General features: G+C 38.5%; 1 protein-coding gene across 2 annotated transcripts; it reads left to right on the plus strand.

The window, feature by feature from the left end:
* The first annotated feature begins 779 nt into the window (after positions 1–779).
* C1H3orf85 (chromosome 1 C3orf85 homolog) lies at positions 780–18,705 on the plus strand. 2 transcript variants are annotated; one of them, XM_002684739.5, is made up of 4 exons: positions 780–956; positions 1,057–1,109; positions 16,736–16,869; positions 18,391–18,705. In XM_002684739.5, the coding sequence occupies exons 2-4, from the start codon at positions 1,061–1,063 to the stop codon at positions 18,478–18,480; spliced, it is 273 nt and encodes a 90-aa protein (XP_002684785.2). In that variant the 5' UTR covers positions 780–956; positions 1,057–1,060; the 3' UTR covers positions 18,481–18,705. The 2 variants fall into 2 exon arrangements, with proteins under 2 accessions (XP_002684785.2, XP_010799435.1); XM_010801133.3 differs by lacking the exon at positions 780–956 and having other exon boundaries at positions 970–1,109.
* The last annotated feature ends 1,493 nt before the right edge of the window (positions 18,706–20,198 follow it).

Below are 20,198 nucleotides of genomic sequence, written 5' to 3' on the forward strand. Positions count from 1 at the left end.
GCTAAGTCGCTTCAGTCGTGTCCGACTCTGCATACACGGCAGCCCACCATACTCCCCCGTCCCTGGGATTCTCCAGGCAAGAATACTGGAGTGGGTTGCCATTTCCTTCTCCAATGCATGAAAGTGAAAAGCCAAAGTGAAGTCACTCAGTCGTGTCCGACTCTTTAGCGACCTCATGGACTGCAGCCCACCAGGCTCCTCTGTCCATGGGATTTTCCAGGCAAGAGTACTGGAGTGGGGTGCCATTGCCTTCTCCTCCCTAAGCCCTAGCAACTAATAAAATGTTCTTAATCTATAATCTTGTCATCTCAAGAAGCTTATATAAATGGAATCATACAGGTAAGTAACCAGTTGAGATTGGCTATTTTTACTCATCATAACTCCTCTGAGATTCATCCAAGTTGCTGTGTCTATCAATAATTTTTATTAAATTATTATTGAGTAGAAATGCATGGTGTAGATGTACCTCAATGCATTTAACTTTGAGCTGTTGAAGACATCTGGGTTGTTTCCACTTGTTTTCCAGTTTTTGCCGATTATTAATAAAGCTGCTAGGAACATACTTATACAGGTTTTTGTGTGAACATAAGTTTTCATTTCCCTGAGATGAATGTCCAGTAGTGCAATTGCTGGGTTGTATGGGAATTAACTGTATACTACTCAGATTTATAAGAAACTGCCAAACTGTTTTCCAACGTGACTGTACCATTTTATATCCCCCAGCAAAGTTTGGGTGATCCAGTTTTTCCACCTTCTTTGTTTTGTTTTGGTATGGTTTTTAGATTACATTAGGCTGTGTGGATGGTAAAATTAGTAGATAAATACATGGCCCATATAAGAACAGCCTGTAAAAAGTCAGTCCAAAGAGTCCAAAGGGTAAAAAGGCAGGAGTCGTATTAAAAAAGTCATCTCAAATCAAGCAACAGGCTCTCAGACTGAGGTCATAGGGCTTCCAGGTATGCAGGAAATGCTTCATATTCTTGGAAAGTAACCAGTATGCCTTAAAGCTCTGTTCAGTCTAAATTAAAATAAATAAATCTTTTGTTTCCAAAACAGGATCATGGCCTGTAAAATGCTTCAAGCTGCCCTGTGTTCAACATTGCTTATAGGTAAGAACCTATTTCTTTTTTTTCTTTATCATGTCTTTTACAACTGTTAGATTGATAGATAACCTCTTTTGACTTTTTAAAGAAATGGACAAGCATGTTTTATTCATAGGCCGACTTAAAGCATTAGGGAAGCTAAGCTATTGTGTTATGCTGTGGTTTTGAACATGTCAGTGTTAATTGTATGTGTGATCATTTTATTCCTAATTATGTATTAACATGTTACTATTGCCAGTCTATTTAACTGCTGCCTCTAAAGAAGTGCTCTGGTGTCCTTGAACAAAGAAAAATTTTAAATGTCTTTTAGAAAATGTAATATGTACATGATACAGTTATGTGGAAACCTCAAGGTACTTTGAGAGTGTGAATTCATTAACCTTTTAGGAAAACTGTAGCTCAGAGAGGTGCTGAAGGCACCAAAGGCCAGACGATTTGCTGCCAGATTGACCCAGTAACTCAGTGGCTTATATCTGAATTGAACTGAGAGGTCATTTCATATACAAAACTGAAAATACTTAGAAAGGTATAAATTATTTTCATGCTTAAATCTTTATAATTTATAAACACTTCTGATGAAGATGTTTAAATCAGAATTTCTATGTTTATAAACTTGAGACCTAACCAAAAGAAATGTGTATTTCTCTTGAGATACACAGAGATGAATAGTTATAGATACATATCTATATCTAGAGTATGAATCTAGATATGTGTGTTTACATATATATGTGTGCATAATTAACCCTTTATTCCTAAGTATATAAATAATTTTGACGAAGAGTTTTAATAATCTATATTGAACTTTGCATTTAGGACATGTTTAAACAAATGATTAAGCAAATTTTAGTGAAGTTCTTATTAAACCATTGTCCGCAAGGCATATACAGCCATACCCAGTTACAGCCCCCACCTCCAGATGAAGAAAGTGAGGTTGGTTCCATTTAAGAGGTTGATTATAATCCAGTGGTACAATGCTTTTCCTGGGCTGCTCACGCACACAGTTGACTTCATCGTGGGTGACAGTGGATGACTGCAAGGCTGAAAGAACTACTATTGGTCCACATCCCCTCTGTGAACACAGCAGGGTCAAAAATACCAGCCAAGAAGGGAAATGGTCTGTAAATGGACTTTTATAGACTTTCTTTAAAAACAAGTTGGAATTAACTTTAAGTCCAGCTGAAAAGAAAGTATGTTTACCTATAAAGACAATTGGTTTGACTAACTGTACTTGATAGATAAATAAGTAAAATTAAGTAGTCAAAGTTCATGAAAGAACAAATTGAGGATCAGAATCCAAGGATGAAGGGATGCTGACACTGCTGGATTAACCCTTCAGATCTCAGGAAAGAAGCCTTTACTGCTTGCAAGTGGAGGAGACTGCAGTCATTAGAACCAGATTCATTTGTTCCACTAAAAACTAGTTCAACTGACATTTTTTAAATCATATAGCTCTAAAGTAGGAAATAATAGCTTGATTCAACTTTCTTTATTTTTTCCCCACCCACCCATGCCCCCTTTTTCATTTAAGAATATAGCCTATTCATCTGCACTTCCCTGGAGCCCTTTTTCTTGCCGTAAGAAAACAACGATTTTTTAAAGTTTGTTTTTATTATTTAAAAAAGTTTTCTCTGTTACAGATTAGTTGTCTAATAAATTACTTTTGTCTAGAACTTAATTTGAAGTAAGTAGGGAAGAGATCTCATTATCTTTTTCCCTAGTGGGAATGCTGAAGAGCCTACTAAGTAATTAAATTTATGAGCAGAGTCCCCAAATTGTTTTACTGATTTTCTCAAAATAGTAACTTATACACCTTGGGGCTGATTCCCTGGTCAGAGAATTAGAAGTCCAACTGTCACAATTTCATTAAAAAACAAAACAAAATCGTCTCTTTAGCATTTAGGTCAAGAATTGCTTTCTTCTATAATAAGACAGCAAGTATTAACACTACTATTTAAAATATTTATTGTGTGTCAGGGGCTTTCCATATGTTGCTGCTGCTGCTAAGTCGCTTCAGTTGTGTCGGACTCTGTGGGACCCCATATGTTACCTTAGTTCAACTCTCATAATCACTCTGAAAATAGATGTTATGAGTCTTGTCGTACAAAGAGGAAACTGAGGCTTAGAGAAGTTAAATGACCAAGATACACAGTCAGTCAATGGTCAATGCCAGATTCATAGGGGCATCATGTAGGCAGCACAGCACAACTCCTCCCAAAAACGTGATAGAGCCAAGATCATAGCCACTGGTTCCACAAGAAAAGGTCAGAAGTTAGGGAGCTGGGGGATTTTATCTGAGAAAATAGAGCCAAACAAGGACACAACTAAGAACTGTTCCTAGTTGTACCGATTTAAAGAAAAATCCCAAAGTCAACATGTTCCTCCTCAACAGGGCACACTACAATGTGAATCAGCCATAAGTATACATATATTCCTCCCTCTTCAGATTCTACAAAGAAAGTGATGTCATATGATATTTATCTTTCTCTATCTTATTTACTTAGTATGATAATCTGTAAGTCCAACCATGTTGTTCCAAATGGCATTATTTCATTCTGTTATGGCTGAGTAATACTCCATTACATACGTGTATATGTATGTACCACCTCTTCTTTGTTCATTCGTTTATTGATGGAAACAGGCTGCTTCCATGTCTCAGCTATCGTAAATAGTGCTGCTATAACACTGGGGTGTATGTATCTTTTCGAATTAGAGTTTTCCTGGAAGTCCAGGAGTGGAATTGCTGAATCACATGGTAATTCTATTGTTTTTTAAGAGACTGTTCTCCATAGTGGCTACACCAAGTTACACTCCTGCCAATGGTCTAGGAGGGTTCCCTTTCTCCACACCTTCTCTGCTGCTGCTGCTGCTGCTAAGTCACTTCAGTCGTGTCCGACTCTGTGCGACCCCATAGATGGCAGCCCAAAAGGCTCCCCTGTCCCTGGGATTCTCCAGGCAAGAACACTGGAGTGGGTTGCCATTTCCTTCTCCAATGCGTGAAAGTGAAAAGTGAAAGTGAAGTCGCTCAGTCATGTCCAACTCTTAGCGACCCCATGGACTGCAGCCTACCAGGCTCCTCCGCCCATGGGCTTTTCCAGGCAAGAGGACTGGAGTGGGGTGCCATTGCCTTCTCCGACACCTTCTCTAGTGTTGGTTATTTGTAGACTTCCTGATCACGGCTCTTCTAACTGGTGTGAGGTGATTTGGATTTGCATTTCTCTAATAATTAGCAATGCTGAACACCTTTCCATGTGCCTATTGGCCATCTGTATATCTTCTTCAGAGAAATATCTAAGTAGGTCTTCTGCCCATTTTTTGACTGTTTTTTTTTTTATTTTTTTATTGAGTTGTATGAATTTGTATATTTGGGAAATTAAGCCCTTGTTAGTCACACTGTTTGCAAATGTTTTTCTCCCAATCCATAGCTTGACTTTTCTTCTGGTTTATGGCTTCCTTTGCTGTGCAAAAGTTTTCAAGTTTCATTAGGTCTCTTTTGTTTGTTTCTGCTTTTATTTCCTTTGCCTTGGGAGACTGACCAAGAAATCGCTGCTACAATTTATGTCAGAATGTTTTGCCTAGGTTCCCTTCTAGGAGTTTATGGTGTCATGTCTTATATTTAAGTCTTTAAAACATTTTGGATTTTATTTTTGTATATGGTGTGAGGGAGTGTTCTCACTTCACCGATTTACACGTGGCAGTCCAGCTCTCCCGACACCACTTGCTAAAGAGACTGTACTGTTTTCCCACTGTATGCGCTTACCTCTTTTGTCAAAGATTAATTGACTGTAAGTGGGTGGGTTTATTTCTGGGTTCTTTATTCTGTTCCATTGATCCATATGTCTGTTTTTGTGCTAATAATATGCTGTTTTGATTATTATAGCTTTGCAGTATTGTAACAGGGCACTTTAAAAACTGAAACAGAAAAAAAAAAAAAAAACTGAAACAGCCCCACTCACATTAAGAGGAAATATGGAAAGAGCACATATTTGGAAAGTGCTTCACTAAGTAAACCAATCCTTGGGGCCGACCCATCCATTAAAGAATTTGGGGGTTCATGCCCATATTGTTGGCTATGGTCAAATCTATCCATAAAATGCAAGCATGCCTTCTGGTTTTAGACAGTGTAAAAAATAAATGGCCTATGATCTGTTTCTCTAGCATAGTTCCAGCTCTTGTTTTTCAATCCAGAGTTAGTAACCAAGGGCAATTTGTCTTGAAAGGTTTTTTGTTTGCTTTTGTTTTGACAGGAGCCTTTAAGCTCACAGTTCTTCCTCCTAACCCTGTCAGTATCTCCAATCCTCACCTTTGCCTTCTCGGCGTAGAAGGAATGGACCTTCTCCGTCATCACTGCAAGTGCTCCACTTCCTCGGAAAGCCTATATTCCCTGATATAGTTTTAGTTTATTATATAAGATTTTGTTCTTAATTTTACCTACTCACTTTGGCTTAAGATTGACTGGTGCTCTCAAGAAAGTGAGCAGTGAGAATAAACTCACCGCCTATGACTAGATTCAATCAGCACTCTGTGTGTTGTAGAAATTTGTTAACCTGCCCACACGCCAACATCAGTTATGGCTCTAGGATTGGGAATCCCATCCACGTATGTAGGCAGTGACCGTGGAGTCGTTACTGATTGAATCACATAAAAAGGTGCCTTTTGTGAGTCACAGATGTCTCTGTCCACAAGATTAAAAACTAATAAAAGACCTGCCAGCTTCAGAAATACTCCCCAGGAAATTACATAGTCATGCGTGGGAACATGTATATGGGTATATGTTACTGTGTTGAGAGCGGGTTAAAACAGATTGAAGTTAAACTCAAGTAATACCAGTTTCTGTTTGCTTTTCAAAGTACTCGATACATCAGCAACGGTAATGTCAATAAAGCCAAAGTTCCCGAGTTAAAAGTTCAGTTTCGAAAGCGTTTTATTAACAGACAGGTTAATCATGAGGACCTGTAAGCTGGTCCTAGAGTTTAGCACCTCTTTCTTTTCTCCAGTTCACTCCCATTGACCCTCTTTGCTTTCCTGCCTTTACTTCCCCTATTTGCCTTGCCCCTTGCCCCATGACTTTTCACCTTTTGTAACCTTTGTAACTCCCCTTCTTCTGTCTCTCCTTCCTTTGATTTCCTTTCTTGATTTCTCTCTTCTCCTTCTTCCTTCTTTTCTCTCCTTCACCATTTTCCCCTCACAATCCAAATTTCTCATCTCTTTCTCTCTTCCCCTTCCCTTCTCTTTCTCAATTTTATGTGAACTGCAGCAAAGTGAGAGAATACATTATACTAAAATACAACTCTTCAATCTTCTATCATGAAGTTTTGGGTTAGTGACCAAAGTTTAGAGTGGGAAAGAAAAAATAACAATTTCACTATTTGTAAAGAAAATTCTTTACTTACAGAATTTTCAAATCCAAAAATATGAATGTAAACTTGGGTATTTTAATCTCTCACAAAATTATAAGGTTTGTCCTACAGTTAGAGAGCTCTTTGAAAATTTTATCATATTGCCAAGACATCTGTGTATTCTTTTCTCCTCATCTTCTTTGGTACTTAATTCTTAATGATCATTTATACTTTATTTTAGTACTTTATTTACAAGTGCACATAATGGCCTGGGCACCTATTTCATCTTTTTTTTTTTTGAAGACATAAACATTTAAAGGACAAGAGCTGAGACTCAGACTAAGAAAATAGTAAATAATAAATATTCTTAATACTGGGGTCAGTTGCCATTCCCTTTTCCAGGGAATCTTTGCAACCCAGGGATCAAACCTACGTCTCCCACACTGCAGGCAGATTCTTTACCATCTAAGCCACCAGGGAAACCCTTAATTCCTCATACTGAGTTCTAAGTGCTCTACTTCCAGAATCCCGTTCCTAAGTATTTTTGAGCTTGTGGAAGGACTGGAGTGCTTATCTCCATGTTCAGCATGAACATCAGTATCCCCTACACCTGAGGGAAATAGCTCGCTGAGGGCTTATCCTATGAATCTGGCAGTCTTTCTGTCCCCACTGAATCCCTTCACGTTTACTTAATAGACAGTGAATCAGGAATGATAAGCTACCACTGGTTGGAGTGCCCTTGTCTGTGCTCCTTTTTTTCTTTCCTGTTTCTTAGTGAGGCTCTGAGACAACTCACCTGTTGGGTTCTCTGACACCTTCTAACACATAACATTCCACTTCTTGGTCCTGGTTTTGATCAAGTTGAGAAATAAATCAGAGTTGATTATGGAAGGCAGCCCATTTATTACTGAGAAAGGCTAATGAGGCAAATGGAATATAGTTGGATCACAGAGTTTGGAAAATTTAATATACAGTTTCAGCTTGTAGAACCAGAACAAAAAGTGTGCCCTCTGAGGGTGGCTCACTCTCAAGAGGAAAAAGGATGAATGAGCTGGACATGCCAAGTTATGCCTCTTGGATGTACCAAGAGGGAGCTCTCAGTGAGCCCCCTCTGCACAAAAAGAAAGGGAGTCTGCCATCAGGCTCTGCCCTTCCATTCTGCATCTTACATTTCACATCAGGCTTTCTGATCTTTTTAGTGTACGTGCTGTGCTTAGTTGTTCAGTCATGTCCAACTCTTTGTGACCCCATGGACTGTAGCCTGCCAGCCTCCTCTGTCCATGGGGATTCTCCAGGCAAGAATACTGGAGTGGGTTGCCATGCCCTCCTTCATCAGATCTTTGAAACCCAGAGACTGAACCCAGGTCTCCCGCATTGCAGGCAGATTCTTTACCATCTGAGCCACCAAGGAAACCCTTCTTATTACAAGTACCATTTTTCATAATCATAAGCATATTATATAGACTATTTAGTAATTTCCCCATTATCAAATTTAAAGACTCTTTTTCAACCTCTCCTGGGTAATGGCAATATGGGCAGTCTTTCCACTTCTGACTATACAGCTTCCCTGTTTAATATTTATTTTATTTATTATTTATTTATTTGGATGCACCACATCTTAGTTGCAACTCATGGGATCTTTAGTTGAGACATTCGAACTGTTGGCTGCAGTACATAGAATCTATTTCCCTGATCAGGGATGGAACCTGGGCCCCAAGCATTGGGAGCAGGGAATCCTAGTCACTGAACCACCAGGGAGGTACTATATTAGTTCAGTTTAGTTCAGTTCAATCGCTCAGTTGTGTCCGACTCTTTGCAACCCCATGAATTGCAGCATGCCAGGCCTCCCTGTCCATCACCAACTCCCGGAGTTCACTCAAACTCATGTCCTTCGAGTTGGTGATGACATCCAGCTATCTCATCCTCTGCCATCCCCTTCTCCTCCTGCCCTCAATCCCTCCCAGCATCAGAGTCTTTTCCAATGAGTCAACTCTTTGCATCAGGTGGCCAAAGTACTGGAGTTTCAGCTTTAGCATCATTCCTTCCAAAGAACACCCAGGGCTGATCTCCTTTAGAATGGACTGGTTGGATCTCCTTGCAGTCCAAGGGACTCTCAAGAGTCTTCTCCAACACCACAGTTCAAAAGCATCAATTCTTTGGCTCTCAGCTTTCTTCATAGTCCAACTCTCACATCCATACAAGACTACTGAAAAACCATAGCCTTGACTAGATGGACCTTTGTTGGTGAAGTAATTTCTCTGCTTTCGAATATGCTATCTAGGTTGGACATAACTGTCCTTCCAAGGAATAAGTGTCTTTCAATTTCATGGCTGCAGTCACCATCTGCAGTGATTTTGGAGCCCAAAAAAATAACGTTTGACACTGTTTCCACTGTTTCCCCATCTATTTCACATGAAGTGATGGGACCAGATGCCATGATCTTCGTTTTCTGAATGTTGAGCTTTAAGCCAACTTTTTCACTCTCCTCTTTCACTTTCATCAAGAGGCTTTTTAGTTCCTCTTCACTTTCTGCCATAAGGGTGGTGTCATCTGCATATCTGAGGTTATTGATATTTCTCCCAGCAATCTTGATTCCAGCTTGTGCTTCTTCCAGCCCAGCGTTTCTCATGATGTACTCTGCATAGAAGATAAATTAGCAGGGTGACAATATACAGCCTTGATGTACCCCTTTTCCTATTTGGAACCAGTCTGTTGTTCCACGTCCAGTTGTAACTGTTGCTTCCTGACCTGCATATAGGTTTCTCAAGAGGCAGGTCAGGTGGTCTGGTATTCCCATCTCTTTCAGAATTTTCCACAGTTTATTGTGATCCACACAGTCAAAGGCTTTGGCATAGTCAATAAAGCAGAAATAGATGTTTTTCTGGAACTCTCTTGCTTTTTCAATGATCCAGCAGATGTTGGCAATTTTCCCTTACTTCCACACTGCCTATCAAGCCATGATGGGCACTCATCTGTTGTGTGCATAATGTGAATATATTTTTATTTGTATTGCTTTAACTGGCCAGGTCTATTTTGATTTCCCTTTCACTTATTTCCATCTGTCTCAGTTTGAACAGAACTAAGTCTCAGTAAATTCCTTGACAATAGTAGGGGCTGTGCCCGCTTAGTATATTCTATACACTTTCAATATAATACCATAGAAAGGAAGTAATTTTCAGTTAATGACCTATTTGTTATGAACGTATTCCAGTTCAGAATGTTAGAACTGAAAAAGACCTTAGAGACCATATGATTCAGGCTTGTTTTGCAGAGCAGAAAATGGAGACACAGGAGAAAGAAGTGGCTTAGCGATCTAAGTTATTGCAGGGCCAGAGTAAGATTCCAGGTCTCTGACCCTTCTTGGCCTGCGTGGGGAAAGCTGTGATCTCAAATATCTCCACATTCTGTAGTGTCTGCCTTATTTCTACCATACAGGCTTTTCTGCATAAGATATTCCACAAATGTTTAGATGATAGGTTGAGCTTGACAGGTCCTATTAAAACTGACTATAATACAGGATGAAAGCAAGGAGGGTATGTCGGGAGTTGGAAAGAAAGAGAGGAAGATTTTTTTTCATAGCTTATGATTATAAAGTTTAAAACCAACCTGGTTGATACTGCCTACATTAAAACACACACACACACACACACACATATTTTAAAACCAAAGGAGTAATAGAACTCAGGGTTCAGTTTTCAATCCCCAGCAGTATTCTATAGGTTTGCAAACACAAAAGTCTGATCTTGCTCTCACTAACTTTCAAGGTTGATCAGACAGAATGAAAAAGGGAGGGGAAACTTCTCAAGCAGAGAAGATAATAGCATGCCCTTCTACATTACTTGCATTTTATTTCCAGCCCTGCCACTGACTTACTATGTGACCTTGAGTGAGTCATTTCATCTCCAGATGTCAATTTTCTCATTTGTAAAGTAGGATAATAAATACTGCTTTCTGTCTTTCTCATGGGTGATGTTATTATCACCACCAATTAATATTTATTGGGTGCCTGTTGGGTGCATACTACTGAGGTAGGAGTTTTGTTCTGGAAGGTGGGAAGAAGAGGAGATGAAACATTTTCCATAAGCATAGAGATTTACAAAAGACAGAATTATTAGAGCTTAAAATAGTTATGGCTTATATTTTAAAGCATGCCTCTCTGCCAAGGTTTATGTAATAGCATTTTTTCTTATTGTACAATACACCAGGATAATTACGGTACAGAATATTGGTTTTACTTTTGGATGTTATGTTCCATATAACATTATTTTAAACAATTACTATACTTTCTTATGTAGCTGTAATTTTATTCTAAACATAATTTATTTCAAAATATTTATTAGATATGGATGTCATTAGATCTATTTGCCTAGCCACTACCTCTGTTTCTCTTTTTTTTTTTTAAGAAAAAATCTACATTAAACATGTAACACTATAATTACCACCTTTTCAAAGAGAATGAAGAGAAATCTGAAAAGTCACTTGTTAACACATCCCAGCTAAAACCAAAGTTTTAATGCTGGTTCATCCACAGAAATCATTCCGAATGACTGATTGTCCTGTTCTCTACAAATCAATCCTGTCTTTTCATTCCTGCTGTCACTTACCTGAATCAAGTCCTACTAATCTCTCATCTGGACTATTTGATGAGCTGCCTACTTTGTGCCTCTCACTCTGCTCTCTTCCTTTTACCACCTGTTCTCCACACCCCCGACAAAGGAATTTTCCAAGGTTAATCTGTGAATAAACAAAATGTTGGCATATACATATACAATATTATTCAGCCTTAAAAAGGAATGAAATGCTGACATATGCTACAACATGGATAAAGCCTGAACACTAAGTGAAGTCTGTCAGATACAAAAGGACAAATTTTGCATGGCTCCTCTTAAGGTACCCAGAATAAGCAAATTCATAAAGACAGAAGGTAAATGGTGGTTACCAGGGGTTGGGGGAGAGGGTAATGGGAGTTATTGCTCAAAGAGTAAAGAATCTATTGGGAATGATGAAAAAGTCTGGAGATGGGGTGGTTGCATGACATTGCAAATATATTTGATGCCACTGTATCATACAATAAAAGATGATTCAAATGATATCACAATAAAAAGATTTCAAAAGTACATCTAGTCTTATCATTTTCCCTGTTCAGAAAAGATAATTATTTACAGAGGAAAGTCCAAATTCCTTGGTATGATGGTAGGATCTTCCTGATTGTAGCTCCAGCTTATCTTTCCAACATTAACTCTGACACATCTATACCACAAACAACCCTACCTTTCAATCATGTTGGCAAAGTGAGGGTCACTGAGTCACATAACATCAAGCAGAGCAGTTCCCTGTGCCTTACTCTGCTCCTCTGATCCTGGGCTCTCCAAGTTTCTTCAGCCTGGAATGTGTGTTCTTTGCTTCCCCTCCCTTCCTCCTAACTGTGGAAACCTCATCCTTTGAAGCTTAATTCAGAATCAACTTCTCTGTGAGACCTTCCTTCCAGTATCAGAATTAATCACTGCCCCTTCAGATAATCTAGTCAAAATATGCTGCTGTTGCTGCTAAGTCACTTCAGTCGTGTCCAACTCTGTGCGACCCCAGAGACGGCAGCCCACCAGGCTCCCCCGTCCCTGGGATTCTCCAGGCAAGAACACTGGAGTGGGTTGCCATTTCCTTCTCCAATGCATGAAAGTGAAAAGGGAAAGTGAAGTTGTGTCCGACTCCTAGCGACCCCATGGACTGCAGCCTACCAGGCTCCTCTGTCCATGGGATTTTCCAGGCAAGAGTCCAGAGTGGGGTGTCATTGCCTTCTCCAGTCAAAATATATCTTCTTATAATTATTTTTCAATTCTGAATATAATATGTGTTTCCTAGTGGCAAGACTTATTTACTGATTATCTTCCATGCAGTAGGAATTAGGGTGAGGCAAGTAGAGGTCTTATGGCACAAAATTTGTATAACCCTAAGAGAGAATTCCTTCTTTTTTTGTACTTTTTAAATTGAGGTATAGTTCATTTACAATGCTGTATTAGTTTCAAATGGGGCTTCCTTGGTGGCTCAGATGATAAAGAATCTGCCTGCAATATGGGAGACCCAGGTCCAATCCCTGGGTCTAGAAGATCCCCTGGAGAAGAGAATGGCAACCCACTTCAGTATTCTTGCCTGGAGAATTCCATGGACAGAGGAGCCTGGTGGGTTCCCATCCATTGGGTTGCAACTTATCAAATAACACAAAAATGAATTCATTTTGATATTTGGCAAAAGTAATACAATTATGTAAAGTTTAAAAATAAAATAAAATTAAAAAAATGAATTCTTTACTTTTTTGAATATTTTAAATTGAGATATAGTTCATTTACAAGGTTGTGTTAGTTTCAAGCATACAACAAAGTGATTCATTTACACATATATATCAGAGAAGGCAATGGCACCCCACTCCAGTACTCTTGCCTGGAAAATCCCATGGGCGGAGGAGCCTGGTAGGCTGCAGTCCATGGGGTCGCTAAGAGTCGGACACGACTGAGCGACTTCACTTTCACTTTTCACTTTCATTTTCATGCACTGGAGAAGGAAATGGCAACCCACTCCAGTGTTCTTGCCTTGAAAATCCCTGGGACAGAGGAACCTGGTTGACTGCCGTCTATGTGGTCGCACAGAGTCGGACACGACGGAAGCGACTTAGCAGCAGCAGCATACATACATATGTATATATATACACATTTTTTCAGATTCTTTCCCATTATATGTTTTTATAAAATATTGAATATAGTTCCCTGGGCTATACAGTCGGTCCTTGTTTTATCTCTCTGCCCCTCACTCTCGCACTATCCTCTTTGGTAATGGTAAGTTTGTTTTCTATGTCAGTTAATTCCTTCTTATATTTTATGCCCTACTGACTTCACTTGCCTCATCTAATCTCAACTCTGGTATTAAGCAGTTTATATTGATAATAGTTAGTGCTTATCATGCATTGTTTTAGTTATCTACTACAGCATAACTAATTTCCCCAAACTTTAGCAGCTTAAAACATTAAATACTTATTATTTCATGATTTCTAAGTGTCAGCAATTTGGGGGTGTCTCGGGTTCTGACTGAGGATCTCTCGTGAGGTTGCAGTAAAGATACTAATGGGAGCTGTGGTCCTCTTAAGGTTTGACTGGAGCAAAGGCATCAGGTTCACAGGTGGTTCACTTACATGACTGTTGGTGGAACACTTCAGTTTCTTGATGTGCTGGCCTCTCCTTTAGGGCTGCTTGAGTGTCCTTCCAACACGGCAGGTGACTGGCCTTAGTGTAAGCCATCCGAGAGCAGGGCACAGCAGAACCTGTAATGTCTTTTATGTCATAGCCACAGGAATCACACACTGTCATTGCCTCAGGAGTCTGTGATTACACAGGTCAGCCCTAGTAAGAGAAAGAGGGGACCACATGAATACTAACAGCTAGGGAATCTTTGGGGATCATCTTAGAGGATGGCTTCCATAGACATGTTACTTTGATTGTACTGATTAGATTACCTAGCAGCAGGTTAGTAACTATTATCTTCTGAAGTCAACATTTGCTTTTTACTTTTAAATCACTGAATAAATAAAACTACTAATTTTTTATAAATAGAGAATATGTCTGAGTCATTTTTCGATCCTCTGTTAGTAGTACTGAGTTTTGCACCAAGGCATCTTGACTGATGTTTAATATCCAGAGAGGCTGTTGTTTTCTTTTTTTAAAACTATTATATTGAAGTATTGCTGACTAGCAATGTTGTGATAGTTTCAGGTGGACAGCAAATGGACTCAACCATATATATACATGTATCCATTCTCCCCTAAACATCCCTCCCATTCAGGCTGTACATAACATCAAGCAGAGTTTCCTGTGCTATACAGTAGGCCCTTGCTGGTTATCCATTTCAAACAAAGCAGTGTGTGCATGTTGATCCCAAACTCCCTAACTATACCGTCCTCCCACTCTTCCCCACTGGTAACCATAGTTTGTTCTCTAAGTCTCTCAGTCTTTTTGTTTTCTAAATAAGTTCATTTGTATCATTTCTTTTTAGTTTCCTCACATAAGGGATATCATATAATGCTTAAGGGATATTATATGATACTTGAGGGATATCATATGATACTTCTCTTTCTTTTTGACTTACTTCACTCCCTATGACAATCTCTAGTTCCATCCATGTTGCTGCACATGGCATTATTTCACTCTTTTTAATGACTGAGTAGTATTCTATTGTGTATATGTACCACATCCTCCTTATCCATTCAACAGACTATCATTTTCAATATCTGTTTGGAACTAGAGCTTACTAGATTGACAAACTAAACTAGAAATAATAGAGCTGATAACTAGAATCCTGCTTAGAACTCAAGGCCAATCTTGGGAAAGCATGAGATCATAAGGAATATGTAAATAATGGTTATTTCCTTTTTTTCCATAAACATAAAATATTTTTATAATCTGACCCCAAGCAACCCTCCCTCTTAGTAATAATATAGTGCAATGGCTCTGAAGGGAGAATTCTATTTCCCTCTCCCACTAGCTCTGTGGCCTTAGACCTATTATTTAACTTTTTTTGTGCTTTAGTTCCCTTGTATACAAAATAAAGTGATTAACAGTACCATTTCTTAGGTTTGTTGTGAGTATTAAATAAGGGATTCCCTGATAGCTCAGTTGGTAAAGAATCTGCTTAGACCCCAGTTCAGTTCCTGGGTCAGGAAGATCTGCTGGAGAAGGGAAAGGCTCAGTAAATAAGGTAATTCAGGTATAATATTTAGCACAATGCTCAATAATTGTTAACTAAATTTATATAAAACTCTAATCCAGCCACCTCTAACCACTGTTTTCAGACATTGGTCTTGTAGATTTCCTAATGTCATACCTTTGTTCACATCACTTTTTAAGTTTCAAATTAAAAGACTTTTCCCTTCTTTCATTATGCTAGACATAATCTTTCCTTATGCTAGACAAATCTTCCCTTCACAGAATAGGTTAAGCAGTTTCCCTGACCATGAAAATATCTGCTTGTGCTCTGATACTCCAATCTTTCCCAAGCTACCTTGAAAGTAAGTGAAAGTAGTGAAAGTTTTAGTTGCTCAGTCGTGTCCGACTCTTTGCAACCTAATAGACCATAGCCTGCCAGGTTCCTCTGTTCATGGGATTCTGCAGGAAAGAATACTGGAGTGGGTTGCCAGGGGATCTTCCCAACCCAGGGGATCGTCCCAACCCAGGGATCAAACCTGGGTCTCCTGCATTACAGGCAGATTCTTTACCATCTGAGTCACCAGGGAAGCTCCCTTAGCACAGTCAAATCCTGTGTATCCTTATTTTGTTTTGTATCTTGACCCTTTATCCCCTCTCCTATAGAAGGGAGGTTTCATATTTATAGATCACTATAACCCTAACCTATACAGATTATTGGACAATGAAGGCTTGTTAATGATGAAGATGTAAAGTGTCTAATGTAACATTACTTACAGTTTGATTCATAATAAATGCTTCTTTATCACAAGCAATGAACAGATTTATATTGTTACCATGAATAAGTCAGGAGTATGTTCTTCCTTTATAATATGGTTGTGTTTTATTCAAGAATGAAAGCATAATATAGACTGTTAAAATTTCAAGATCCTAAAGAAGTATGGGTTTTTTAAATTACTTTTTCTTAATTCTAGAGTGAGAAGAAGATAGAAAATGCAAGCCTGCTTGCATTTAAAGAAGGCTCTCTCAATGTTAACAATGTTAACTACAGTTTTAGATTTGGGATCAGTCTACTTCAAAATGAAAGATATGTTCTATTTTAACAGGCTGAGAAAGCAAAAATAAGATTGTATACTTACAGGTTTGAACTAAGTGATTTACATCTGTTAATTTATCCAATCTTTATAGTAAGCCTGTTATTGTCTGTGTTATTATTGTTTTTATTATTGTTATATCTCTTTACAGACAGGAAAACTAGAGCTCAGAGAAACTAAGCAACTTGCCTAAAAAAGGGATAGAGCTGAAATTTGAATTTCAGTCTGCAGTCTCCCATACATGAACAGAAACTCTGAAACTCTTCTCCATCCACCACACAGCGTTGGCTGCATGCTGTGTGATACGCAGGTCACATAGGGTGATGAGAGGACAAAGATGCCAAAGGACTGAGGAGCAGCCATTGGCCCCAGGGCATAGATTTTCCAGAGTTTCCTTCTTAGGTGCCCTTCCTCTCAAACACCGTGGCTGCTTTAAGAGGACACAATTTCTTTAAGAGGAAACACTCAGATGTAAACTATTGCCTTAAAAGATGCTGTGCTGTTGGACTCAATTACAGGAGTACTGGGAGCACCATTTTTATTGGAGGACCCAGCAAACCAGTTCCTACGTCTCAAAAGACACATATATTTGCAGGATTACTGGAACCCAGATCACAGCCCGAATACGTGGGGAAACACACTGGTTGATCAGGTATTTGCATTACAAACAAAAGGCCCTTCACTATCTCCCTTTTTAATAAAAATGAAATTTTTATTTTATATTGGCATACAGTTGATTAACAATGTTGTGTTCGTTTCAGGTGTACAACAAAGTGATTCAGTTATACATATGCACAATCTCTATTTTTAAATAAGCATGGTAGCAACTGGCATTACACACCACCAGCCCAATTCCTATTTTCCTCTCTCTAGCTGTCCTGAGCTATACCTGCTCTTTCCTCCCCATGAAGAGGCTTTCATCTAGTAAATCCACCTCCTCCTTTAACACTAAGATCAAATGTTCCCTTCTTTCTGAAGCCTTTTCTTTCTTTCCAGGAAGGCATCTGTCCTTCCTTCTTCTCTCATCTTTGCAAGCTGTTCACATGTGAATAGTTCTCAAATGTCACCCTGGAATTATTTGTTGCATGCACCTGATCTCCCTACCTAGACTAAAAATGTAAGGTGCTTGTCTTATCCATCAAGGTCATTATTCTCAAGTTTCAGTGAATTAATTATTATATGGTTGGGCAGATGGATGGAGGTATCATGGTCATATTTTAGTTCCCTCTTAGCAGTTGACTAGCTAGTTTTTCTCTGTGATAATTATCCAAGCCTTTACTGTCATTCCTTCATTTGCTTGCTTTTTGTTCATTATCCTATTTATTTGTATTCTTACCCCAAGAGAAATGAAGAAATTTTCATTACCCAGTTTTATTTCATTCTTACTTTTTTGATGGAAGACAACATTGAAACTCCAGGCCAAATGAAATTGCTGGATTATTTGAGGATCTCAATTATTCATGACTTTCCACTATAATTTTGCAATTTAGGAAAAAATGTACAATTAATTGATTAATTAATTAATTCCTTCAATTATTTATTCTTTCTTTTCACTGTATCAGGCTCTGATTAGCACCAGTCATAAGGGTATATAAATAATATATTTATATAACATAAAGTCAGAAAGAAATGAATGTCCTTGTTTTGCTGGGGCCTGGGTCTCATCCGTACTCTGCTTGGCTGGATTTTAACTTGTCAACTAGGATCAGCTTGTTTTTGCTTAGCATTTGTTCCTGAAAAACACCAGCTTGAATAATGCATTTCATTTTATGCCTGTTTTTATCCAACAGGCATCATTTAGAAGTATTAAAACAAGACATTTGTTTATATGGCAAATGAAATAATTACATAAGCTGGTAGACTGGGTCTTCATTATGGAATATTGAAATTTTCAAGCACATTCTTGCCTATAACTGTAGACTATTGCTATAATGAACTGACAGTTACCATAATGTAACAAGACTCTACTGCATTGGTTCACCCTATGGCCCCATATGTACTGCAAAATATTTGAGCATTTAAGTAAACAGATCACTGAGAGTGTGAATACCAAACCTTACTCTTCCATAGTATTTCTCTCAGTCTTTCAGGAATATCTGCATGATAATCAGAATAATTGATGAGACATGTTCTAAATACTGAGAGATCATGACTTAAGTTTATTTTGTTGCAGGCTCATGAAACATGGACTGCTTTGAAAACGACAGCACAGTATTATCTGAATCTGAATACTTTCACCCTTGACACGTATACTGCCCAGTAAATGTACCTTGCTGGTTAAACCAGGATAACAAGAATAGTGGGACCCAAAAAGTGGCGATGTACCCCAACCACCAGCTTTGGGGACCTGAGGGCAAATCCACACCACTTACTATATTATTTATGTCTGCCTCATGGAGCCATTGAAAGGAGTAAATATGGAAATCCACACTGATACCTCGAATTAGAAGTTCTCAATAAATGGTAGCTCTTAAAATGATAACTGAAATAAAGACTGCAGTAATAACATTTACCAAAAAGGAGCTTTTATGGGAACAGAAAATATAAAGCAAAGCGTAGTGTCATTAAAACTCTCTGTCCAGGGACTTCCTCAGTGGTCCAGTGGTTAAGAATCTGCCTTCCAATGCAGGGGAGGAGAGGTCAGTCCCTGGTCGGAGAACTAATATCTCACATGCTGCGGGGAAGTCTGGGCACCACAACTACAGAGCCTGAGTGCTATAGAGCCCAAGAGCTGCAACTGGAGAAAAGCCTGTGCACCTTAACGAAAGATGCCACATTCCACAGTAAAGATCCTGTGTGCTGCAACTAAGTCTAGATGCAGCCAAATTTTTAAAAAATAATTAAAATTAAAAAAAAAAACTGTCCAAAAAGGAAACAAAACAAAACAAACCTCCTGTTGGTAACTCCTGCTTTCTACTGCCTTTTCTTTGAAAGAGTTAGTTCACTTTCCATTCAAGGAAGGAAATGGAATCTCTCAAGTGGAGCTGGTCCTCACCTCTTTTCTTCAATATTTGTCACTTCCTGAACAACAACAAAGCCAGTCTATTCCAAGACCATACTTCTGTTAAATCACAGCTGTACTGCTGTGGGCAATAGAGAACAAAATCTTAACTCATTTTGGGAAATAGATGATGACTAGGAGTCCAGTGGAACCCATAAATCTGTAAGCTTTCCTTAGAAATTTTGTAAAATTTGTGCAATTTTTGTATTCTGGTTTATAATATATTTATGATTGTTTCAATATGAAACAACAATTTTAAAGAAGCCTCACATCCATTATCAGTCACTCCCCATCCCCACCACACCCCAGCCCCTAATAACCACTAATAAATTTTCTGAAGCTATTTTTTTAGAAAAAGGAAGAAATAATATTTTAAACTTACCAGTCATGTGCTTTTATTCATCTTTCCAATAAAGCTTAAAAATTGACTCTACAGAAAAGTGGGCTACATTTATCCTATAGTTTTCCATATATCCATGGAATACTTCAGTAGTCTAGTTTAAGAAGTACTGAGAGATGATATAACCAATCATCAAGACACTCCCCCAAATCACAGATAAGTGGATTTGCCTTCGAAAGTCCATTTCTTTGTACACCTGCATCAATTGTTCTCTGCAGGGATTTCTTTTGGTAAACAAAAGCATCCCCTGCAAGACCATAGTTGATCTAATGGTCTTAAAACAGTCTTGAACACTTTTTCAGCAGCAAAAATCAGATGCCAAGAGCTGCACTGTAAAGACGCTGCCCAGCACTTTATTCTCCAAAAGGGCACTGGTGGCTACTCAGTATTCCATATTTCTTATCCCATCCCTTACAGATATTTTCAGTGAGAAATTTGAAGCTAATGCATAATTTATTATGTTAACTGTTACCCTTTTCTAATACAGATAAACAGATTTTTTAATCAAAGCACAACCAACTGAAAGAAAAGAAATCATTTAGTTTTATACTAAGAAATAAATTTGACAACAATAACATAC

The sequence above is a fragment of the Bos taurus genome, chromosome 1 (genome assembly GCF_002263795.3).
Source record: "Bos taurus isolate L1 Dominette 01449 registration number 42190680 breed Hereford chromosome 1, ARS-UCD2.0, whole genome shotgun sequence".
NCBI classification, from domain to species: Eukaryota; Metazoa; Chordata; class Mammalia; order Artiodactyla; family Bovidae; genus Bos; species Bos taurus.

What these genes read in the sequence shown, in the direction of transcription:
- C1H3orf85 (XM_002684739.5), top strand. Translation starts at nt 1,061, where the DNA reads ATGGCCTGTAAAATGCTTCAAGCTGCCCTGTGTTCAACATTGCTTATA. An exon ending in GTGTTCAACATTGCTTATAG is followed by an intron (nt 1,110 to 16,735) that starts GTAAGAACCTAT and finishes ACTCAATTACAG; the next exon opens with GAGTACTGGGAGCACCATTT. An exon ending in GAAACACACTGGTTGATCAG is followed by an intron (nt 16,870 to 18,390) that starts GTATTTGCATTA and finishes ATTTTGTTGCAG; the next exon opens with GCTCATGAAACATGGACTGC.